The 25,845-nt window shown below is 30.4% G+C and overlaps 1 protein-coding gene, 1 long non-coding RNA gene and 1 other non-coding gene across 3 annotated transcripts; 1 reads left to right on the forward strand and 2 right to left on the reverse strand.

The window, feature by feature from the left end:
* The first annotated feature begins 188 nt into the window (after nucleotides 1-188).
* On the forward strand, nucleotides 189-9,839 carry LOC100804116 (aminodeoxychorismate synthase, chloroplastic). The gene is made up of 15 exons (XM_003535484.5): nucleotides 189-359; nucleotides 529-566; nucleotides 680-1,059; nucleotides 1,331-1,462; nucleotides 2,761-2,828; nucleotides 3,281-3,345; nucleotides 3,506-3,572; nucleotides 4,065-4,346; nucleotides 4,447-4,570; nucleotides 5,247-5,572; nucleotides 5,943-6,022; nucleotides 6,278-6,380; nucleotides 6,931-7,013; nucleotides 8,140-8,757; nucleotides 9,169-9,839. Exons 3-15 carry the CDS (start codon nucleotides 705-707, stop codon nucleotides 9,647-9,649), a joined length of 2,784 nt encoding a protein of 927 aa, XP_003535532.1. The 5' UTR covers nucleotides 189-359; nucleotides 529-566; nucleotides 680-704; the 3' UTR covers nucleotides 9,650-9,839.
* A 6,486-nt stretch (nucleotides 9,840-16,325) lies between these two features.
* On the reverse strand, nucleotides 16,326-20,407 carry LOC112998152 (uncharacterized). The gene is made up of 2 exons (XR_003263215.2): nucleotides 19,229-20,407; nucleotides 16,326-18,674 (listed from the first exon to the last, which is right to left on the reverse strand). It is a non-coding gene; the product is annotated as an uncharacterized lncRNA (long non-coding RNA).
* On the reverse strand, nucleotides 18,839-18,957 carry MIR160A (microRNA MIR160a). The gene has a single exon (NR_048584.1). It is a non-coding gene; the product is annotated as a microRNA MIR160a (primary transcript).
* Nucleotides 20,408-25,845: the final 5,438 nt, after the last annotated feature.

A 25,845-nucleotide genomic window follows, 5' to 3' on the forward strand; every position in this document is an offset into this window, starting at 1 on the left:
GTGGTAAGAAATCTCAATTGAATACCAACAGATTTTGTTGCCCTGAAAAAAAAATCTTTATTGTCTTAATTGAATACCACAAGATTTGTTTATATTTTATAAAAGTCTTATTGAATACCACAAGACTTTTTAATCATAAAAAATTCTTTTAAAATCATTTAAAATCTTAATCCAATACATCCCCAAACGAGAAGAGAGAATGTGTAAAAAGAAAGCATTAGCCATTAGCCATTAACAAAGTAGCTCAGTCCCTCTCCACCACCAACACCACTTTGCTTCTTCTCCCGCGCGATCTGAGTCATGCCTATTGCTATTGCTACCCTCAATCTGCATCTAAAAGCAATCACATAAAAATATACGTAAGCGTACATGCGCCTCTGTTTAATTTCTTTGCTCATCTCCTTTTCCATGCATGATTTGTTCTATGGTGTATTATAACTACACGTCTTACCATGCCCCACAAGACACACTGATGAGTGATGAGGAAAACCACTCTTCTTCGCTCACATGTCTCCTTTCTTTTTTCAGATCTAATCTTTACCCATTACCTAAGCGTCTGATTAGAGGTGAAACTTCACTTTTTTTTTAATTCTGCATTTCAAATGTTTTTTTTTTTTTATAGTTTGCATCTGATTCATTACAGCCAACAATTATTAATTGTATGCGTAATTATGTGCAGAAGCAGAACACTTTTCCTTGCGAGAATGAATTCGTCTCTGCGTTTGTTTTCTTCCGAGCTCACCTGTCCTGCGAGTGAATCCACGCAAAACGCGAATGTGAACTTCCTTCTGTCAAGACCATCATTAAGGGTTTCTTGTTTCGTTAAGAAAGGTGGTGATGCTCGAGTAAGAGTAAGTAATCGCGATGGAAGGAAAACGAAGGCGGTGGTTTGTTGCCAATTGATGCATAGCCACAAGGAGGAGTCGGATGAGAGAAAGAGAAGGCTACAGGTGGTGCCTGTGCCTGTGCAGAAGGCAGATTTTGTGAGGACATTGTTGATTGACAACTATGACAGTTACACTTATAATATATTCCAGGAACTATCTATTATTAATGGCGGTAAGTTCTCTCTCCCTTGAATGTGGTCCAGGATGTGTGTACAATTGGAAAATGTTTAGCTATAAGTTTTTTTTTTGCTTTTTTCTTAAAAAACCTAAACATCCTAAAAATGAACTTTAATGATTCATTACAGATATACAATTCAATTTGTCCTGCATAAAATCATTTCTAAAATCTTGTACAGAATGCTTTATGCTTGGAAGGTTTAAGAAGTTTTTGTAAGGAGTTTGAGTCCATTTTTAACAGCTGGTTTGGTTTATCATTTTGCCAGTGCCTCCTGTGGTGATCCAAAATGATGATTGGACATGGGAAGAACTTTGCCATTACTTATACAAAGAAAATGCTTTTGATAATATTGTAATATCACCTGGACCCGGTTCTCCAGCATGCCCGGAAGATATAGGTAAGGATCGCAGAATGCCCTTGTGGATTGATAGTTTCATTGCATTTACTTAATGCTCCAAAAGATGCAACAGAAAAATAAGTTGCTGCTATTATAGATTTAAATATTTGTGTTAAAATGTCCCATGTTAGTTAGGAATCTGGCTAAAATACTCCTATTAAGGACTGGACAATCCTTCTCCCATGAGCTGGTTTTTGGGATTGAGTTAAGCTTACTCCATTCTAACATGATATCATAACCTATCCAATCTTGATGTGGGGATACCCATAGATGTCCAATCATGCAGATTTTGTGCTCCAAATGTCCATTCTTGGGCGTGAGGTGAGTGTGTTAAGATGTCCTATGTCAGCTAGGAATATAATTAAAATACTAAGGTTTGGACAATCCTCCTTCCTTGAGTTAGCTTTTGTGGTTGAGTTTGATGTGAGTGGATATATAGTCCTTGTTTTTGTTACATTCAAAGTCCTCTTTCATTGTATGATATATTCATGGTAAAACTACACTTGCAGCCGTTGTGGGTTATGTGGCCCTATGGATGTTTCAATTACAATTGTAAAATATTTTGGAACGCTGATATCCCTGGTGGCAACGTGGCTCGAGAAGTTGGTTAAAGAGTAACTCTGCTAACAGAGCATTCATGTAAGAGTCACATGACAACCTCTGTTATTTCTTACGATCAAATTGACCCTTCAACACCATTCATAGTTACCCAGATGCAAAATATAAGAGATTTTAAGGGAAGATATTTGGATTTGAAAAAGTTAAAATATTGAAATGTGGGATTGGGTGAATGATCAATCAACATCATTAGGTGCTATCTAAACCAAAATTTTCATTAGATCAAACTAGAGAGAGTAAGGTCGTTTTTAATTGTTTCTCCCAAATTCTTGTTTGTTTAATCTTCCTCCTTTTAATTGCACCATCTACCATTTGATTCCATTTTCTCACCAGCACCTTGATTGGTCTTCTCTGCTTGACCAAACCATCTTATGCTAGTTTTTGTCATCTCTTCAAAAGGTGCTACTCCAACTATACACCTACATTTGTTCTAAATTTTGTATTTCCTCATATGTCTACACATACTCCTTAACATTCTCATCCCTATCACAATTGAAGGGGGTATGACTGTATTAGTTTGTAAGTCTACCTATGCCTGTATTTGTTTTAAAAGGACACCTAATTTAGTTTGCAGAATTTAATATTATTATTTAATTTGATATGCTATCCTGATCTTTATTTCATGAAGTGTGGAAGATTTTTTGTTTTAACTTTTTTGGAAACGATTCTGTATGGTCCAGGCATTTGTCTTCAGCTGTTGCTTAAGTGCTGGGATATTCCTATTCTGGGTGTTTGCCTAGGACACCAGGTATTTTCTTTTCTTTTCTGCAAGATTGTTGCCTCCCCCCTGTTTAATTTAACTGCTTTCTTTCTGCACAAACATTCAATGGACCATGCTTCCTTCATTTCTAGAACATTATGTAAACCTTTTAAAGTTTCAACTTGTACTGTAAATATCGTGCCCGACTTTCAATATAGAGTGCACTTTATTTCTTGAATTCCAGTCTTGCAGTAACATACAACAGCTTTATCCCTTTATGTTTTGTTTAGCCTTCCCTTCTAGAACATTATGTAATCATACTAGGATAAAGTCTCATAATCTTATGTTGTCATGTCTTGGCTGCTATCAAGTATTATATTAAACTTAATCCTGTTGTAATTCATCCTTTTTGTTCATAATATCAGATGTTATACTTCTGCCTTTCACAACTGTTCTTTACATTATGTTCTTGTTTAATTTGTTAATCTTTGATTTGATAGGCATTAGGTTATGTGCATGGAGCTCAAGTTGTCCATGCATCTGAACCAATCCATGGTCGTTTGAGGTAAGGTTAGACATTTCAACACCATATCAGTTGTTTTTCCAGTACTTATTATGAAATTGCAACATTTAAGAAAATAAATATACCTAAAACAAAAATATCATCTGAAGGTTTCGTATCCATTCCTTCCCTCTTTTTTTAACTATCTCTTTGTACTTTACAGTGAAGTTGAGCACAACGGCTGCCAGCTTTTTCGTGATATACCTTCTGGTAAAAATTATGGATTCAAGGTTTGTTCTCCACTACATACTTGAAAAAACACAAATTCGATTCCTTTAAAGTCATTTTTAGTAATATTGGTTGAAATTCTTATGAATGCTTGATTGATGTGTTTGACTTAATTGCACATAAATAGTAACCTTCGCCATTTCCCCAAAATCACCAATGTTCAATTCAATTTAATCAAAAGAGGGAGCCATTCCTAGCAATTCTAAAACATTTTCCATACTAAAAGCCCTCTATTATAGATTTGTAGTTCATTTCGATAATTTGTATTTTAGAACACTTGGTTTAATAAGTAAATAACTAGTTGATATAATCTGAAAAGATTGATGCAGTGATGCAATCCTTCATCTAAAATTACAAAATGCAAAATGTGCTTTTGCAAATATTTTTTTTATCCTTTTTTCCCTCTTATATTTCTTCTTTTCTTGTCAAAATTTAATTAAAAAGCATCTGATGCACCATCCTAGTCATAAATTGTTGTTTGTCACATGTTTCAGGTGGTTCGATATCATTCACTGGTTATAGATTCTGAATCACTTCCTGCAGAGCTCATTCCAATAGCATGGACCTCTTCCACTAGCACACTTCCATTTATTGGGTCCAAAGATTTTGGCAAGTCCAATACTCATGAAGCTCAGCCAGATCAAAGCATTTCCATTGATCCTCTTTTAGCTAAAGTAGGAAATGGAAGTTCAAACCATTTTGATTATGGAAAAACTAGAAGTGCAAGAGTTCTTATGGGAATCAGGCATTCTACAAGACCACACTATGGTGTGCAGGTGTCAAGTGCATAAGTGATCTGCTTATAATATTTCCTTTGTGTTTATATTTATTTATTAGTTTGTTAAATATGTTCAACTCAACAATTTTGGCCTTCAGTTTCATCCTGAAAGTGTTGCAACCTGCTATGGGAGTCAAATATTCAAGAATTTTAGGGAGATTACAGATGATTATTGGCTGAGATTTAGGTCATCATTCAAGGAAACACATGCATATTCTGATGGTAAACTGTAGAACTTTGTTATTAAAATTTACTCTCTGTTGTACATGCATGTAACATCAGGTTTAATTACTTCACACTTTACTATTAGTTTTTCCACTTTTCCAACAGTAGTGGGCTGTATCAATATCTGTTGTAGTTTATTGAAGTGCCCTTTTATTGTTGGGTTTGAATGAAATTTTCAAATTGAAAATATTTTTCTAGACAAAGTAAATCATTATTTAGCAAGGAGTGAACAAGATTAATTAAGGTGGAGAAATAAATTAAAATAATCGGTGAATTTTGAAATAAGTGTAATTTTAGAAAGTTTACATCATTTTTACTAATTTATCACAATTAATTTTAACGAACTTTCTTAATTTGTGTGAATTAGTTAAAAGGGACTTATAATAAGGAATGGTAGGGGGTATTTGTCTGGATACTAATTTGGGAGTTATGCTTGCTTAATTATTAGGGATGCCACTTTTCATTTTCTGATTTTTTTTTATTCTCTTGAGAAAGAAATAGTCTGATACTAGTATTTTGTTGTATCTTGTATCCCAATCTTTGTTGTTCCTGAACTAGAGTAAGATCCTTTTAACATTGTTTACAGATTCCATAATTCTATTTTCAATTTCTATTGGCCTTAAAATATATATGTTAGTTCTCTATAATTTACCCGGGCAGAAACTTTCTTTAGCATGCATGCAGGTTTCAAGTGCTAATAGACTCTACAGAGAGGTTTGCAGAAGTATTAGCACAGAGAATAATGCAGTGGATCAGTTAAAAGAAATAGTTCATGCAGATAGACATTTGGAATATAATAAAGCTGAGATGAAGCATTTAGAAATGTTCAACATGGTAAATACTCATCATGCAACCACTGGTTATAAGTGTTTGAAGTTGAAATGGAGGAAATTTGGTCACTTGGCTGGTCAAGTTGGTGGAGCAAAAGGTATATTTTGTGGGTTGTTTGGACTTGAAGCTGAAAACACCTTTTGGTTGGATAGTTCCTCCACAGAGAAGGTATTTCTATGCTTTCAAGTTTAGTAATCTTTGATTTTTTTTATTTTTTATTTTTGGTATTAAGGGGGCCAAAGCCCATGACTACAAAGCAACTCTACGGGTCATAGGAAGACCCATAGCATCCCTACAAATTAAAGGAACACACCCTGAAGGTTAATCTCTGATTATTCAAACATATGCTGAAGACACCTTTTGTTATCTCAAACCCATTTGTGAACCGTGTTTATAATACACAATACATAGATCTTTTCTCATTTGGATCTTTTAACTATAATAATTAAGCAACATAGCTTCTCTTCATATTGAAGTAAAATGCTTCACCATATACTACTTATAATCCTATATTTATTCTTCTTTCCATCTTGATTAGGGAAGAGCACGCTTTTCATTTATGGGAGGAAAAGGCGGATCACTTTGGAAGCAGTTAGTGTTCAGATTGTCCCATCAAAGGTTTGAAATCAATCCTCTTAACTGTTAATTTTTTATTTCTTTCTTTTCTTCAATTCTTTCTTTTATGTATCAGATTCTTTTCTTTTTTAATTATGTTATTTTATGTGAGGTGTTGGTGAATGGGTTTCTTGAAAATAATTGGTCTGCTTGGGTTCTGTTGTATGCTTCACGAGTTGAGCTGTACTAGTTATTTTAATTGATGCATGGACATGATAGAAAGTATTTCTCTAACACCGTCCACTTAACTTTTTCCAGTGATGGGAGTTCAAAAGGAGGTGGTTATTTGTCAACTGAAGATTCTCAAGGTTCTGCTGAAACAATATTTTTGGAAGAAGGTTTTCTTGATTTTTTGAACAGGGTACTACAGACTGAAACCATGTTGGCCTTATGATGATTTATTCTCGCATATCACACTCCTCAACTAGGGTATACCTTATTGTTAGACTTAGACATATAAGAACATATTCTGCCCCCGTTTTTCTCATGATTTTTTTTTAATCCAAAATGGTTTATCCTAAACAGGACATATGTTAGTAGAACAAATTTTCCAATACATTCAAAAAAGATCCTTATTGCCCATTCTCTAGTGATTTACACCAATACAATGCCATGTATCACTTTGAATGTTGTATGCTTTGATTAGAGATGAAGTTAAGAAATGAAAGATGGTGGGGTAGGATTCAGGATAAAGTAAACATGGGTAAGAATTCAATTTTTTTGTGTATTGAACCTCCATCATTTATATATTTTTCTTGGTGCATGTTTGAATTATTTCCCAACATACTTGGATCTTCCCAATCATGATAAACCTTGTATTAATTTTTCTAACAAGCATACTTAAATATATTTAATTTTTTCCCTGTTACTCCTTTCTCCCACTTAAAATTGTTGCCTTCACAATGTTGCAGGAGCTTCAATCATATCGTTATGATAAAAATGAATATGAAGGCTTGCCATTTGATTTTCACGGTGGATATATTGGTTACATTGGGTAGGTGGGAAAGTCAAGCAATTAATATGTCTACATTGAATCAACCTAAATGCTTAAGCATATGTCAAATATTTGCATGGTTTTCTAATTGTATCTTTATTTATGATGCTTTTACTTCTGCTTTGTGGGTATTGTAGCTACTTTTTCTCGTCCTCCCTTCTTTCTCTGATTTTATGTAGTTTGAGTCTTACTGATATTAACTTAGATGATCATCACTAATTGTCATAGTAGACAACCCTACGTCTATTCTATGTTTGAAATATTGTGGATCTTCATTTTGATATTTTGAATGTCATCCATCCCCTTGCTAAGTATGTTTACTTGCATTATGTTGTTATATAAAATTTCTGGTATTGATTCTATATATGAAAAGTATCCAATAGTATATTGATTCTATATCTTAAGAATAATTTAAAGTATCTTAGATTATCTCTCAGAATTAGTTTTAATATTTCTTTATTATCTTTTAATTTGTTTCCTTGGTTAATTAGGACTATAATTTAGTATTAATATAAATAAGGGCAAGTGCTTTATGATTTGTATCTCATGTAACACATCATATTGTAATATTAGTACCCACTAGGGTTGGTTTAGTGGTGGGGAGTTGGGGTAGATGCATCAAGTCCCAGGCTAAATCCTCATTGCCGCTATTGTACACTAAAAAAAATCTTAATACTAGTGTTAGAATATTTAGTCTTTATTCTCTAAATTTCTTCAATATCTAAAACCCTATAATTTCAACAAAGTATTAGAGTGGCATCGTCTTTCGTAACTTTCCTTGTCACTATTCTGCTGCCTCATATCAACATTCAACACAAATTACTGGCGCGCCATGTTTTTATGTCCTAGATGCATTCTGGCCACGCTGTTTTTTTGCAAGTTGATTTTGAGGGATTGAGTTGGACTAGAAGCCCAAATTCTAAGTCATTATCTTGTGATCTGTTTTTTTATTTATTTATTTAGGATTATGATTTAGTATTAATACAAATTAAGGTTAGTGTTTTATGTTTTCTATCAATAATCTATTCTCTAGATTTTCTCCTTCAACCATTTAAAAACCTATAATTTCAATGTGGCCTCTTCAATGAACCAATACTAGACAAATAATTGGTTTCTTGTGTTGCAGGTATAACCTCAAAGTTGAGTGTGGTGTGAAATCGAACCGTCACAAATCTAAAACTCCTGATGCATGCTTTTTCTTTGCTGATAATCTTGTAGCTATTGACCACAAAAATGATGATGTTTATATATTGGCTATACATGAAGAAAGTTCAAGTATTACACAGTGGTTGAATGACACAGAGGAGAAACTTCTGAGCTTAAATGGCTCTGTGAGAATGGCTTTGGAAAGACAAAAGTCTCTTCCTTTAACTTTTTCCTCATGTAAGGTTGGTTTTGCAGCTGAAAAATCTAAAGAGCAGTACATTGAGGATGTTAAGAAGTGTCTAAACTACATTAAAGATGGAGAAAGCTATGAGTTATGCCTCACAACTCAGATAAGGAAATCGATTGAGGAATTGAATTCCCTTGAACTTTATCTGCATTTGAGAGAAAGGAATCCGGCACCTTATGCTGCTTGGCTTAATTTTTCAAAGGTGGATCTGAGTATTTGCTGTTCTTCTCCTGAGAGGTTCCTGCAGTTGGATAGGAAGAATATACTAGAAGCTAAGCCCATCAAGGGAACGATAGCTCGTGGTGCTACTGAAGAGGAAGATGAGCAACTAAAATTTAAATTACAGTTCAGGTGACCTATATTTATTATTTTATTTATACACCACTGTTTTAACAAATGTTTCTACCACATTAGTTTAAATTTTGGAATTATTTCTCTAAGGATTTTTTTCCTCTTCCATCATGTGATAAATTGAATTTCAAGTATATTTAATGCTTTAATAATTTGAAAACTATCAAGACACATTAAAATGTGTGATACTCCTATTTGGTTGCAAATATAGTTGTGAAAAGTTTATTATGAATCTGTTATGTTAAACTTTAGATGCTCCGGAGAATTTAAGATCCAATTTACAATGGGCTTTTCTAACTTAAAATTGATATAAGTATTCAATATCCAGAATTGTAACATGTTAAAACAAAGCACTCTAACTTGCTTTTAGTTGGGTGAATCTGTTGTGAACTAACTTGCTTTCTCTTTCAGCGAAAAGGATCAGGCTGAAAACCTGATGATTGTTGACCTTCTAAGGAATGACCTTGGCCGTGTTTGTGATCCTGGATCTGTTCATGTGCCACGTCTCATGGATGTGGAATCATATGCAACTGTTCACACAATGGTGAGTACTATTCGTGGGAAGAAGCGGTCAGATGTCAGTGCTGTAGACTGTGTCAAAGCTGCATTTCCTGGTGGTTCAATGACAGGTGCACCTAAGTTGAGATCAATGGAACTTCTTGATTCTATTGAAAGTTGTTCTCGAGGTATCTACTCAGGCTGTATTGGATTTTTCTCATATAATCAAGCATTTGATCTAAATATTGTGATAAGAACAGTCATTGTACACGAGGGTGAAGCTTCAATAGGAGCTGGAGGGGCAATTGTTGCTCTGTCAAACCCTGAAGACGAGTATGAAGAGATGGTTTTGAAGACAAAAGCCCCAACAAGGGCTGTGATGCATTTTGCTTAGAGCTCATAAGCCAAACAATAGCTTTTTTCTTTCGTAGAATAGTAAGGAGTGTTGTAGTGTAGCAAGGCTTAATTGTTTTAGGGTTAGAAGTCAGTTGGTTTTTTTTTTCACACAGGAGGGTTCCTTTCAATTTTTAGAAGCATAGATGGTTTGTATTAGTAATATTTATGCATAGATGGTTTTAATTTAATTACTTTTTGTATTTTTAATCAATATTTTATTTTTCAAATTTTCATAATTAATTAAAACCGGATAACAGGTATGAGTATGGATATTTAGGTATGTAAAAAAAGAACATTAGTATTAACGTTACTATGCAGGTATGAGTCTAAATAAGAGAATTTTTTAAAGTTCTATAAAAAAAGATAACTTTTTAAAGGACGGATATATATACCCTATCCAATTACCTACTCATTGACTCAGTTTATTCAAATTAAAAAAAATTAAAATATTTTTTTTAAAATATTTATTTATTAAATGGATATGATTTGTTTAACGAAATAAATAAAAAATTATTTTTAAACAGATCTCACCAAAAGTTTTCTAGATCTCAAGGCTATCCTCCAACTTTGTTTTTTTGGCACCACACATTCCTCTCTTTCCGCTCCTTTTTTTAACAAAATCGTAGGAAAAGACAATATTGTCCTTTTCTCGTACAACCCCTATTTACTAACATTAATTTATTTTTTCTTTCATTGAGAGTTGATACTAATCCTTATGAAGGGAGTAGAAAAATAATTTGACACTGGATTCCAACAAGATTCTCTTCAATAAAACACACGGGTGATCTCTACTAACAAAAATGAAGGGAGCAGAAGAGAAAAAGAGAATGAAAAAGAGTAGAGTGCATTGTGGGAGATCAAATTGATGTACATACTGACAATTTAAATTTTACATTTTAACCAAGCTACCCTGAAAGGATACTAACATAGCTTTATTCATCGTAAAAAAGAAAAGGAATTAGTTTGCAAATACCTATTTAACTGCCGTGATTAGCTCCTCAGTTTGCTACGTTATGTAACCATTATACAATGGTCAATATTGGTCATTGACCGCGTCCTCGTGGCTTTTGATGTGAAAAAAGTTTGGCTAAAACAAAATTTGCATTGGTCAGTACAAAGAATGTACACAGCATTATGTTGGCTAGAAAACGTGGATTGAACTTGAATATATGGTACCCGCATAATCAATCTTATAATTCCAAAAGATACTTTCATTTAATACACGTGATTGATTACAAACATTTTTAAAGCATCGATCGGGGCATGTTATATATATTTTGATTGGAAGTTGAAAATCTTCGTGGCCCTATTTTTTTTCCAGCAAATAATATGTGTATTATATATAATTGGTACCAGAGAATAGATATATCAGGTTGGCAGGTTCCAAATGCAAAGAAATAAGGGAAAGAATGCTTTTATCCCTATAAAATGCCATTTCATTCCGCTGTGAAAATGGAGTGATGATTATTTGGAAAACCAATCTAATCTGCATGTAATCGATAATAACTAAATTTATAGTGTCCTTGGTTTTGTGAGAGAGAACCGATTATTTGTTCATCTTGAAGGTATCACAACTCTTTGTAGCTTCAAGTTTTCTACCGTAAAAAATGTGGTGTTGCCACGGAATCAAACATTCTCTTACAACATGATGCTCATGCAATTGTGGTTGAGTCTAGCATGAGAGAATAGTTCTTCATTGTGTTTGTAAAGATATTTGAATGATGTTTTAATTTAATTACTTTTTGTATTTTTAATCAATATTTTATTTTTCAAATTTTCATAATTAATTAAAATCGGATAACAGGTATGAGTATGGATATTTAGGTATATAAAAAAAGAACATTAGTATTAACGTTACTATGCAGGTATGAGTCTAAATAAGAGAATTTTTTAAAGTTCTATAAAAAAAGATAACTTTTTAAAGGACGGATATATATACCCTATCCAATTACCTACTCATTGACTCAGTTTATTCAAATTAAAAAAAATTAAAATATATTTTTTTAAATATTTATTTATTAAATGGATATATTTGTTTAACGAAATAAATAAAAAATTATTTTTAAACAGAAACAATTTAAATAAATATATTAAAAAACAGAGAATTATTTATTTTATTAAAATAAATATTTTTTAATAAATAACTTTAAACAAACTGACTTATTATCTACCCTACTGTTGACCATTCTTTTTTTTCTAATATTGTATTTTTAAAATAATAATAAGAAGATTTTGTTATTTTTAAACTAATAAAAGATGCTAACAGCAAGAAGAAGTTTACAAATGGTGACTTATCTCGCGGGGCGTATCGGATAAGTTATAGCTTAATTAGTCTTTTTTTTTTTTCTCAGCAAAAATAATAAAGTATATTAATTGAGTACCAGAAGTACTAGAAATACATATTACAGTCCAAATTTGATCCCATGACAATTGTTAACAATATTTTCTTATTATTATACACGGTTAAATTGTTAACAATAGATCATTATTATTGTTAGTTTAACAATAGATAATAATTATTATTTCTCAATTTCAATTATTATAATTATCATTTATCATTCAGTTGTTAAACTCATTCATCCTCTCTCTATTATTATATAATATCAAAACTTATTTTAGATTCATTAAAATATCACTTACCATATTATTTACATAACTCTAGAAATATATGGGTTTAAGAGAATATATTGAACAAAATTTAAGTTGACATGGACTAAAAATAATATCAAGATAGAATTTATATAAGTGAAAGTAGTCCATGAATTTACTTTTTGAGATTTAATTAGATCCAAATTCATAAGAGGAGTGTAACTTAAAGTTTTCAATATTAATGTCTGTACTAAAAATCACACACTATATTCTTACAGTAATCTTGTATAAATAACAAGAAATCGATTAAAATTTGAATTTGAATTCAGCAACGAAATATGCATGTCCGTTACAAAAATCATTATATATACCATACAAAGTCCGTATCTCAACTTTTGTTTCCATTAAACATTATGGTCAACAAATTTTGAATAGATTATTATAAACCATCACATCAAGGAACTGTTATAGATTCTATCTATTTGACAAACCTATTATACACAGGTTATTTATATCGTACACATGATTCTTCATTGTCATACCATGTCATTCGCGTTATGTAGTTTAGTATTTATTAATTAATAATTAACTTAGTTTTGAATGAATTTCATTTTATAAAATTAATTTAGTGATATACAATTTAAAATTGAAATTACTTATGGGTAAAAAATTCTATCATAACAACAAATTTATAATATAATTTTAAAATCTCAATTTAATGCAACAAATTTTTTTTTTTTTAATTTTAGGTTCATTCAAAGGTAAAATTAGGTTTGGTCACCAAACATGCTTTCTTTCCTTAAAAATCGCATTGGATCCAAACACTGCGATCTACATATATTGTGTTGTTTGATAATAAAGTAGAAAATAAATAAAAATAACAAAACCTATGAAAAGTATGAATGCAAATATTGGAATGAAGTGCATATGCATCTAAAAGACGATCTATTATTATTAAAAGATAAGCATATGATGCAGATGACAACTAAGAATGAAGTGACACTTGCCTATAAGGGCTCCCTTGTGCATCAGATCGATGTCTCTTCCTAAAACAAGACAAATAACAAATAGCAGAGACACCAAAAGATCACAATGTATATAAAACAAAAAAATAGGAAAATATAAAATAAGATAAATGATTTGATAAAGAGAAATAAAAAAGTAAGTTACAAAAAAAAAATATTATATGAACCTCCTCACAAAACAAGTATATTTCTTTGACATGGTACATTAATTTCTCTAGCCTATTTCTTCTTTTTTTAAACATCCATATAATGATATTTTTTTTTTATAAATTAACAATTCGATCAATTAATCTTAAAAGATTGGTTTAACAACTTGTTATTACCAACACGTTACAGGAGTATATAATGGTTTATCGTGTAATTAATGCATGTATATATGATTCCTTCTCAAAGGAGGAAATGTTAAGTATATACCCATTTTAAGGTGCAAGGAAGTGGAAGAAATATAATAAAGAATATATATGACAAGCAAGAAAGAATAATATAAGAAAAAACTGAAGTGAAAAAAGGAGATGAAAGAGAAATTAAGTACATAAAAAAAAAATTACCCTTTTAAAGTTATAAAATTTTAAGCTTCTTCAACTTAGAGAGTACTCAATAAATGATGAACTAATAGTTTCATTCTTTTTGAAATTTTAAGATAGTGTAAATGAAATTTAAATTACAAATTAAAGTGTATTATATATGAAGCGTGTGTTTATTTGTTTGCACATCAAAATAACACAGAAGCGTTTAATGTAGATCAATAAGCTTGACGTAGATCAATGATGTCAGACGCTAAATGACTTGGCATGAACTAAGTCTCTCTCTTTTTATATCTTTTGTGTATCATGTGTTTTTTCTCTCCAAAATAACATGTAATTTAAAAAAATTTCTCTCCTGAAAAGTAATACTATTATTCTTTTTCCCAAGATTATTAATTTGCTTGATGAAGTGTCATATTTTTATTGGAAATATATGAAAAGGGACAAACAAAAGAAGAAGAAAAAAGAGTTTGTCTAACATAAAGTTTAATCAAATATAAAATTTTGTTAGAAATTAATGTACCTAAGCTTTTAGCTAGGCAATCCAACGCGTACAAATACTCCAACAATAACACGTATGTATGTATATATAAAACAGAATAATATAGTTATATTTGTTTAAATAGACCAACCGTTAAAAAATTTAAATCACTACAAAAATGATTTTTAAATAGGTTAAAATATATTATTTTAAATCAGACGGGTTTTCAAAAAGATCTTTCACTTAGTATTTCTTTTTTCTTTTATCTATTTTCATCCGTATTTCATGTATCCTATTTGGTTTGAGAAAATACTTTTTTTTCTACAAATAATAATAAAACTGATAAAAGTATCATCATATCTTTTTTCAAATAGTTATACAAATTAAAAACACTAAAAACGCTTCTTAGAAGATAAAAAAAATACAGTATTTCTCAAACCCTAAGATGACACAACCTTCCCCGGCCCGTATGTACATCTAAAGATAATTAGTTTTCTTAATTAATTGGGTTTACTAAATATTTTTAAAAATAATAACAGGGACCGTATGAATAACATTAAAAGAGAATAACGTTATCGTAACCTTAGAGTTTGTAAATCTCTTGGCGGTTTTGTTCATTTGATCGTCTGTTTGCGTGAAAAAAGAAAAGGAAAGAATCTCGAAGAGTCTTATACCATTTAGCTAGCAACATACTCCCTTCGTTATTATATATATTAAACTCAAATACCTAATTCTCAAAATTAAAAAACTGATTAATTTAATTTATAGTTATAAATTTTTCTTAAATTTATAATTTTTAAAATTATCCTTACCATTAATACTTATTTTTCTTCCAGTGATTTATCAATATATTCTCTTTTTTCTTTTAATAAGAATGATTTCTGGTATAAAATTATTAATATAAGAAATATTATAAATTAAGTCTTATAAAAATAATTAAACATTATTTTAAATTTAAATTTTATAAATAAAAATAAAAGAAATAATAATAATGCTCTTAAACAACAAGACATGAGACATGCAGGAGGTCAAACATTGCTGTTACAAATAATAGTGAAGAATCTTACAAATTTTTTCATATCTGGAGAGTTTTTAGCATCATTCATGGAGCAAATTTATTTTCAAGTTCAAGAATTTACAGAACTCTTTTTTCGGCACAATCATCATATATACCCATTTAAAACATAAAAGGACGACAATGCAACCACGATGCTTCTGCAAGCTAAACTGCTTTGTCTTTAGTGGTGAGAAGAAAGACTTGATGAAGAAAAAAACTTACATGAAATTACATTTGAAACTAAAATATAGTTGAACATGTTTGATTGTGCATCATTAATCTTGCCATTATATAAGAACATCAACGTGAAAACTGTCTTAATTGCATCTAGATTAAAGATGGGAAGACATTAAAATGGAAAGAGTGTGCGTGTGTGTTGTGGTTGATCGATCGTAATCATGTGATTCATTTGAGTAGTGTTGATCTGAAGACGAGGGGCATGAAACATGATGATATAAAAATATGTACAAAAAATTATACAAATTTCACCTTAAAATTAATCTGAGAAGAATCATGGAGAAAGGAAGATGTAAAGTAAAATTATTCATATAAATTCATCCTTGGACATAGTAAAAAAGCAAAAATGATATTCCCATGGCGAAAGTGAGACAGGAATAGTATAGAATCTACTTTCTCAGACTTGAAGAGTACAATTAATCTGCCAGCAGAGGCATCAAACACTGAGGAAGCGGGCCTAGCCAGCACCTTACATCATATGATTACTCTAATAATTTTATTCTCTTTCTTTCTCCAATATAACTGCAGGTTACTTTGCAGTTCCTACCTTAATTGCCTAAGATTTTCTAATCTTTTATTATCATCAAATTAAGGTTCAAATTAAAGTGTTTATCCTAAAAAGTGTTCAATCTATGCTAGTTAGTTTAAATAATTAAAAACAATGTGAACTAATTAGTGTCCTAAGATACTTATATATATGAATGTTAAACACATCAAATGATAATGGGAAAAAAGTACATGCCAATTAAAAGTTAAGAATATAAAATTAAATGATACTTTATTTGGCAATTAAAGGATTGATTGCAATGGTTATAGTAGGAATAAAAAAAGATTGCAAACTAAGTACAGTGAAATGTTTGAGAAGAAGAGAAAAAAAAACACAAAATCCCAGAATTGATTTCCCCAGGAGGGTGTTAGGGTGTGGGTGGTCCCACAATAGCCTGACCAATAATGTCCTTTTGTAAGCTTTTGACCTGCTTTGACCGTATACCATATTCCCTGCAAGCCAATTGAAAGGGGAGAGAGAGAGAGAGAGTGGTCCATTCCTTTTTGTTGTATGAGATTCCCCAGTCCAGTGGCTATAATGATAATCCTCCAGCTAGCTGCTACAATCATGCTTTTACTTTTCCCAGGATCCTTGCCCTTTTTTTACTTTCTTCAAGCCCTGGCCAGACATGCGTGTGTGTATTCACAGACCACCTACCTAAGCTCAAAGAGTGAAAAATTCCCTTTCATCATCATCACCATCTTCATCTCACTAACTATGCCTACACCACTGGATATGGTCCATTACACATTACGCAGATCGATAAGGCTAAGCAACTAGAATAATAATAATAATAATTACTAATTATAATACCATTCGTTTACCTCTCTTCTGCTAACTATTTTATCAGTACACACCCTTGTAGAATTTGTGGCTAGCTAGCAGGAACAGGTTGATGATTCTTCATTTCCATATCTTAAATTAATCCCCATATATAATTAACTATGTTTCTTTTTTCTTCAAGATGAGCAACCGGGTTAAGAAATTGAGAAGAAAGAGGTTGTTCATCAGTACATTTGGTTTAAATAGCTAACATCCTCTTCTTTAAACCAGATTCTACAACTAGCATATATATATATATATACGTAGTCTTCTCTTAACTCTAAAGGGTTCATTATATTGAATTGGTGACCAACGTTTGAGCGGGTAAAAAGTATCTAAGAACAGATAAGTAAATATATTACTGTTGCAAAACAATATTGATCATGCAAATGACCAATTAACCGTACAATGTTTTCGTTCTCACTATGTATGAAAGATGATCAGCTACAACTCGGTCCTAAGGGTTGTTTATCAATTGGCAACCAATGTTTGAGCGGTGCAAAAATTAAGTATCTTAGGACATAATAAATAAATAGATTACTGTTGCAAAACAATATTGATCATGCAAATGAAATGACCAGTTAACCGTAAAATGTTTTCGTTCTGACAATATGCTAGTGGTAAGCATATTAAATTCGTTACTATATATGTTATGACATACTGTTGCTTCAGTTTAGCCTATAGTTAATCATAGGTCATTTGATGAGTGAAATTTCCATGAGAAATAAGTGTAAAATGACAGTTTATTATGTCAATAAAAGCACTGATTTCTTAGGACTAATTGCGTATCCATTAAATATACTCACAAGTCATAAATGGGCATTAATTTAGGAAAGAATTAAGGAGAAAGAATAAATTACGAACTTGTTCATCACAGGAGAGTGAGCATGTTAGGATAGAATATTGCTTACTTTGAAGTCATTATTGTTGATGTTAATATTAAGGAATCATATTTCAAATGGAAATTTCATGAGAATAACCCTAAAACATGTAACATTTTTATAGGTGCATGATATATGCAATTAATTGATTATGTTCATAAGAAAATAATAAAACGAAATTATTTTCTTCCAAGCTAACAAAGATTCTCCTAAAAATTAAAAATAAACCAGCAGCGATTATGTAGCAAATTACCTCCGGATATATATAGTATAAATATACTATTTATTAATGACTAACGATCGAGTCTAAAAGTAAAATACTAAATAGATAATACCACCAATAAATGCCTGTATATAACTGTATACTATATGACACAGTATTGCTTCTTTTTAGGCTATTGTTGGTATAATCAGAGGTCATATGAAATGTCCATGAGACAGACAAGTATGGTGGTAACAAGAAGGGGTGAGCTAGTAAATTTTTATAACTTCCATGTTAAATGTCAGGAATAGTTCTAATTTACGGTAACTTGGGGTTTCTTGCTGTTTTCCCATGCCCTCGTTTCAAGTGTAGTGAAATGATTTGAAACTACTAAACAAAACAGAAAAAAAAAACCACACCCACATGTGAGCCCCCAGCAGGTAAATGAAGGAATATGTTCCCCCAGTTAACACTCTGCAGATCACATATATATGCATCACTCGAAAGAACCCTAGAAAAAAAATGTCTTCCTTCAAGACTTTTGCAATAATGAAAAAAGGAAGATAAAAATAAAAACAGATGTACCTTTGTTCAGTCACGAGGAAGCAAAACCTATGCCTTTGAAAATGACAATGCCGTGCTTTGTTGAATAGTTGGCCTATATAAATATATATATATATATCCTCCAATAGTTGGTACAATTCATGATTAATACTATAACAAACCGAAGAAATTAAAAAAAATATCAAAGACTAATAATATTCATATATACATACTCTTTAATTTACCCACATAAAATTAAAATTTGATCATCATAATCTCCATGTATGTATATGAAATATGCTTGGCTCCTCATACGCCATCCACAAAGGTCATTGATGCTTCGATGAGCTCTACAAATGGCATACAGGGAGCCAGGCACATACACATATGTATGCATGATGTAACACAATTAAACATGCAATTAACTAATAAGATGCATGAGTGTAATTAAACATACACATATACAAAATCAAGCTTTTTTGCCCCATCTCTCTCTCTCTCTAAATTCTAATTAGCTATAACTAATCCTAAGGTTATAGAAGTGTTATGTATGATGCATTACTATATGATATGTACTTTTAAAACTATGTATATATACAAGTGATGAGTGCAAGGAATAGACCTAGCTAGCTATATGGTTAACATGATAAGGATGATAGATGATCAAACCTAGATGTATATATAGATAGTCCTTGATGGGGAGGAAGATGAAGGTGGAATTGGTGGAGATAGGTAGGGGGAAAAGGAGAGAAAGGGACATAAAGAGAGGAGGAGAGAATTGTTTAGAGGTAGAAGGGGATGGAGAGTAAGAGTGGAAGGAGATGGAGGTAGTATATATTGAGTTGAGGGTGGGGGGAAGCACAAGCAGAGGGTTCAGGGAGATCTATAGAGGATGGCATGAAACTAAGTCATAATCAAATGGGTTTGAAAGCCCCACAAAAACCCTACTGAATTTGCATAAAACAAGCAAACCAGTGGGCTAAGGGTAGGGGGATTAAGGTCTGGCTAATAATAGTGGGGTTTGTGTGAGGAAAAGGAGGAAGGATGTGGGGTTGTGGTTGCACCCTGAAGCCAAGGGTTCCCCCCCACTAAATATAGACACCAACACAAGGAGAGCTAGCTAAGGTAAGGGTAAGGGTAAGAGAGAGAATTGAATTGGGTTACTAACCACGCAATTTCCTAAGCTAGCCTTATGTTGTTTGAAATCTCCTTTTCTGGGTCATAAAGCTAAGTGTGCTTTTGCTCTTCTCTGAAGCTCATTTTGTCTGGGAGTGCTTGGAGGACATGGATTCCTCATCACTCAAACTTTCTTTAAATAAAAATAAAGCTAAAGAAAGATAAAGGAGGGGAAGTATTACCAAAATGTGCCTTCTTTTTCTTTTTCCCCCATCACCACCTCTTTCTTTATCTACCTTTTTTTTTTTCCTTTGCTTTATATGCAATCATATTTTATTACCAATTGATTATAGTTATACTACTACTTCCTTCCAGGGACAGCTTTGCACTAACCCTTTTTTGTTAATTTACATTTTAGAATGGAAAATCCTACCCCGACCTTATTGTCACCTAATTCCACCCCTCAGATCATCAGATTTTTAGCTACTCATATTAGCGCCTTTAATTGCGTGTTTTTTTTTTTTCCTTTTTTGCTCTAACATGCTGCGTTTGTTTATACATGTGTTTTATTAGGGGGAGTTGTTGGGAGTATAGCTTGGGAAACTTCAAACTTTTGAATTATTTTTTTATTTCCTTTTCCTTCTTTGAATTTAACGTGAATCTCAACTTTTAAATTAGCTTGTTTTGTATTTTATATCAGATAAAAATACATCCCAATCACGTGAATCTCAACTTAATTAGTAATTTTAAATTTGAGCTAAACATGCAATTATGTTAGATATTTGAAAGAAAAAACTTGTTACATAAAATAGTTTTACTTAACTTAAAAATGATTGTGATATATATATATATATATATATATATATATATATATATATATATATATATATATATATATATATATATATATCAGCTAAATGTGAGAAAGACAACAAATATGGAAACTTCCCTTTGAAAAAAACAAATATAGAAGCTTCAAGTAATTAGCTACGTAAAAAGCCGCAAAAAAAATTGTGTGTGTGTACATTTTCTTAAAAAAATTGACAGAAATATTGATGACTATAATAAAAAATACTGTAATTGTATTTTTAACCAGATAATTACTCCTCCGAGGCATGCAAAATAAATATTATCTATAAATGCCGATTTTAAGACATTTATTTTGCTGCCCAAGAAAAAGGCAATTATTTTGCTTTAGTTATTTAGAAATTATAGAATATTCATATTTGAGGAAAATTGAAATGAAAATTTAGTTTATGACTTATGAGAATGAAAGAAATCGGGAGACACAAACGACTTTATGATGTGATTTATAAATCGATTATATATTTTGTCCATTGTAATTTTGCTACTGCTTTATAAAAGCAATAATGTGTATGTATAACGTTGATGGACACATTCTACAATTTTTGACAAATTATCACTTTGACTGACTTTTGTTCTGGAAAAGTAAAACATTCAACCCATGAGCGCAATCATATCACCCTGCTTAGAATACGGGGAAACTTATATAAAAAAAATAACAATTAAAGATCAATGAAAAATCATGGCATGATGTTAGACCCTACCCTAATTTTTAGTAGTGGCACTCCACTGTTAATAACAACAAAAATTACGGTAAAAAGCATATAAAGTCACGCAATATCAACGAAATGATAAGACGTTACACGTACATATAGAAATAAAATAGTGAAAATATTTGTTCTTATATTTTGGCATTTACAAAAAATTATTAATATTTTGTGAAATATTATATCCAATTCACCCACTATACATTCATTAATCTACTCTCTAAATATAATTGTCTACACAATATTTTCTTATCAATGCTATATATGTTTTACCCGATTAATTTTCAAAGAAAGAAAATAAATAGTAATAAAAATTAGACTAAATTATAATTTTGATTCCTTTTTATTTTTGATCCACACTTTTAGTCTTCTTATTTTTCCACAATTTCTTTTAGTCTTCACATTTCAACAAATATATAATTTTGATTTAATTCTTAATTTTACATACCTTTTATTTATTTTATTTTGATTTAATTGAATTATAGATCCAACATATTTATTTAAGATATTATAAAAAATAATTTAATTAATTAAAATGTAAAAAATGAAAGAAACAATTATGTACAAAATTAAGAAATCACATTTATATTCTAATATCCATTCCTAATTTAAAAGTTTTAAATGCAAGATTGTGAAAGCGATTTGATTCTTTTTTAACCATTGAGATTTTTACTAGGTTTAGATAGATGAAAAAGAAAATAATTTTTTTGTTGACAATGATATTAATATGATATAGTTTATGTTAGATGCAACACAATTTATTCTATGTACAATGACTAATCAAAATTTAAATCTTGAATCACTTAATTAAAAGATATAAATTATTATCATTTATGTTAATCGTTATTAGTAATATAAATGTCATTAAAATTCTCCTAAATAGAGTTTAAATAATAAGGTCCTAAATTCTAACATTCTTGCTGTCATTGTAAAATAAAAAAAATGTTAGAATTAGAAGGTTATTTTATTTTTCGCATCATGCATTAATTTTAAAAAAATAAAATGAAGCCTTTCACTGCCTTGCCATCTGAAACAGAAAATTATAAACAAAAACAGATCTAGACGTGTATGTCTTTAACACCAACACTATGTGTATGTAGGACAATGCATTGTTATAACCTAATCCTTTTGCGCCTCCAATGCCCAGCTCTTTCCTGCAATAGATCGTCAATGTAAATTGTTTTTGACTTAAATATATTTTTTTGTTAAATATTAAGGTTATAATATTTTTACTCTCCAATTTAACATTTACCTATTTTTAGTACTTCCAACTTAAAAAATAAGTATTTTTTAGTCTCTCTTTTGATATGTTAATAGTGAGTGTCAAATAGATAGTACTAAATTCATAATTTATGGCGAATTTTGATTAGAATTTGATTTTGTAATTTAAAAATCAAATTATGACAATTAAAAGTTGTCACATTAAAAATTCAACATTTACCATTTGACACGTATATGGAGAGAGATTAATAAAAATATTTTACAAATTTAGAAGACAAAAAAATTACTTTATATATAAGAGACTATAATATGAAGTTTAGGGAACTAAAAATATATTTAAATTAATTTTTTTACACTTTCAACCTATTAGAGTCATACACAATATAAATTTTAATTAAAATAATTACAAAAATCAATAATATTAACAAACATGACAATTATATTCATTCATTTTGATTGTAATAAACTATTTTTAGGTTTCTTGCAATATATTTATTTTTATATTGATTACATGTCTCTTTCACAAAACCTAATTATGTTATTTAAAATAGATAAAATTATCATGAATAATAAATTTTTTAATTTTATATCAATTGATCCATGTAGTTGATATTCTCTGCCATAGAATTTTAATGTACGCTATACAACTCATTGGCCATATATAAAATCTATTCCTTTTCCTTTCCATTCCATTTTTCTCTATGTTTCTTTCTCTCTTTTTTTTGTTTGGAAGATTGGGATCGATTATCATATTGAGTGAAATTTCTAAAGAGGGTTGCATGAATTAGTTTAAATAATGATGATGATGAAAAAAGAGTTACGGAAATAGCAAGCTAAGCTAAGCTACGTAGCAGAGGGTGTCCTGTGGGCAAAATTACCCAGTGTGATCGATCAACGAATGGTCGATATCTTTAAGAGAATCTTTGCCTGTCAAAATATGGCCACCAATCGAATGTTAGGGTTGACAACGAAAACAACAGGTGTCAGGTTCATCTTCCATTTTCAACCTTTTTGTTTACTTCTTACACTTTACACCGCTAGCTGTAAATATAATTAGTTTCGTTGCACAGAATTTAATTACAACAGAAGAATGCGATGATAAGAGATCTTCAATTTTGTTTCTGCTTAAGATTTGGCTTTGAATATAAACAAGACGGGTTTTATTTATTTAATTTATTTTTTGAAAAATATATGGAATGTGACATTTTATGACATTAGATTGGGAATCCCCAAACTAGTTATATCTGCTTTCATTTTCTTCCCTCTCTGTCTTTGTATATATTCGCTGTCTTCAACTGCATTGCTATATAACTTGAAATCACTTTCAAATTCACACCTTTCATACAGGTACAAATTGTTGCAATTATATGTGAACTTGTACAAACAAATCTGATGCGATTTTTTCTTAGTGAGGGGGCAGGAATATAATATGAAGTACTAAATCATTTTTAATTAGTTGGGCGGTAGTATGACACCTTTATTTTCAAAACAAGAATAATTAAGTATTAATGTTGAAGTTTCTGGTCAAAAAGGTAATAGCTTTAAAAGGTGACTTAAATAATTAAATGTTGAGTCATTTTATTTTAATAATGTATTAAAATAAACATTTCAAAGATCACATGAGCAGTACAGTGAGAGTGTGAGACCCACACGCACGGACTATAACATCAGGCGTATAAGCAAACCCTCAGATACGTACGTAGCCTATAGAAAATCAAGTGAAAAAGAGGAGATTTACATAAAAGCAAAATAATGTGAAAGGTAGAAAAAGTTAATTCTTTTCTTTCTTGGAAAATTATTTTAGTAAAAACTGGGGGAGAAATGAAAGTCATCTCAAGCGAGACAAACTTTTTGAAGGAAAAGAAAGGTGATTTATTTTTTAAAAACCTATTTTCCATCTTTACCGCCATGTTTTATAACCTCTCTCTCTCTCTCTCTTTTTTGTTTATAAAGAAATATGCTTATTCTCACCAAAGTTTTGCAATGTATCTGTCAAGCCTAAAGATAACTTTTTTCACTTTCGATCTCTTGCTTTCTCCTTTCTTTGAATTGAAACATGTCGACACTCATAAGTTAGATTTTATTTCTAAAAAATTACTTTATATATATATATATATATATATATATATATATATATATATATATTCACTATCTTTAAAACGATTCTTTCTTTAAAAATAAAAAAAACGATTTGATGGACGCGAATTAAAAATGAGTTACCGATGATCAATTCTTTTAATGCTTTGTAATTGGTTATATATAAACTATCGGGAGACAGATAACAAACTAACTAACTTTCTCTCCCAAATGTTTATACATAATTACTAACTACACGAGTAATTTAACCAACTCAATTATAAAAATAATATAAAACTGAATTTTGTTTATCAAGTTACATCATCATTTGCATTATTATTTGGTAAAGATTCTAAAATCACTAGTAAGATTACACAAGTTATTGGTTCGAGTGGTGCTGAGTTCAGTTTCCTTAATTAATATCTTGTGTTTGAGTTTTGTGGATGAAAAAATATGATTGAAAACAAAAAAAAATCTATTAAAGATGATTAATCAGATTTTTCAATAAAGATTAGTTATAAAAAAAAATATTTCATACCAATAACACAATAACAAAAAAAATTATATATCAACTAATGTTAATTATATTATCACAAAAGTAGTGTATGTAAGTGAGACAACTTTCATTTTATGAACTGATTTTTAGCATTTAGTTATATTTAAATAGTAAATTATAAGATTATATACCTTTTCTTCAAATGAAAAGTATGGATGAATCATCAAATTTTATCCTAATTATTATTAGAGTTATCGGACTACCTATTATTAAGTCATTATTGAACCACCACTGGTCCGATGTTGTGGAGAGATATAGCTGAGATCTCATATTGAGTAAAGCTCATTCACAAAGTTTTTCATTATGGTCTCTGAGGGAGAATTCAATTAGTTGAAAAACTGATCAGAAAAAATAGTGTTAAATGTTGCTTACACCCGAGAACGTCTTTTACGCAATGTTAAATATCTAATCTTTTTAATTGTCACTAATTCAAGTTTCTAAATTTTATCTGACAGTTAAGATTCTCTTCTCTCATTTTAACATTAAAAAAAAAAAAACCACAAACTTTGTTGTTTAGGGTTAAATATGAAATTAATTCTCGATTTTAAATTTAATTATACTTAAAGTTCTTCACTTTTTAAAAAAATATATTATAATCAAATTCAAATTGTTTTATATAATGATGCGTTGCTAATTAAACTATTCTCATTTGATAATTTTTTACTTAATATGCCCTGCATAAAACATGCATCGCGCTTATAATGCTTCTTTGCTATATTTTCAATCGTTAAGCTTTATATGAGGTG

The sequence above is a fragment of the Glycine max genome, chromosome 10, assembly GCF_000004515.6.
Source record: "Glycine max cultivar Williams 82 chromosome 10, Glycine_max_v4.0, whole genome shotgun sequence".
NCBI lineage: Eukaryota > Viridiplantae > Streptophyta > Magnoliopsida > Fabales > Fabaceae > Glycine > Glycine max.

Coding starts and splice junctions, on each gene's coding strand:
- LOC100804116 (XM_003535484.5), top strand. CDS start 705: ATGAATTCGTCTCTGCGTTTGTTTTCTTCCGAGCTCACCTGTCCTGCG. Junction 3,346..3,505: donor CCAATCCATGGTCGTTTGAG/GTAAGGTTAGAC, acceptor TGTACTTTACAG/TGAAGTTGAGCACAACGGCT. Junction 7,014..8,139: donor GGATATATTGGTTACATTGG/GTAGGTGGGAAA, acceptor CTTGTGTTGCAG/GTATAACCTCAAAGTTGAGT.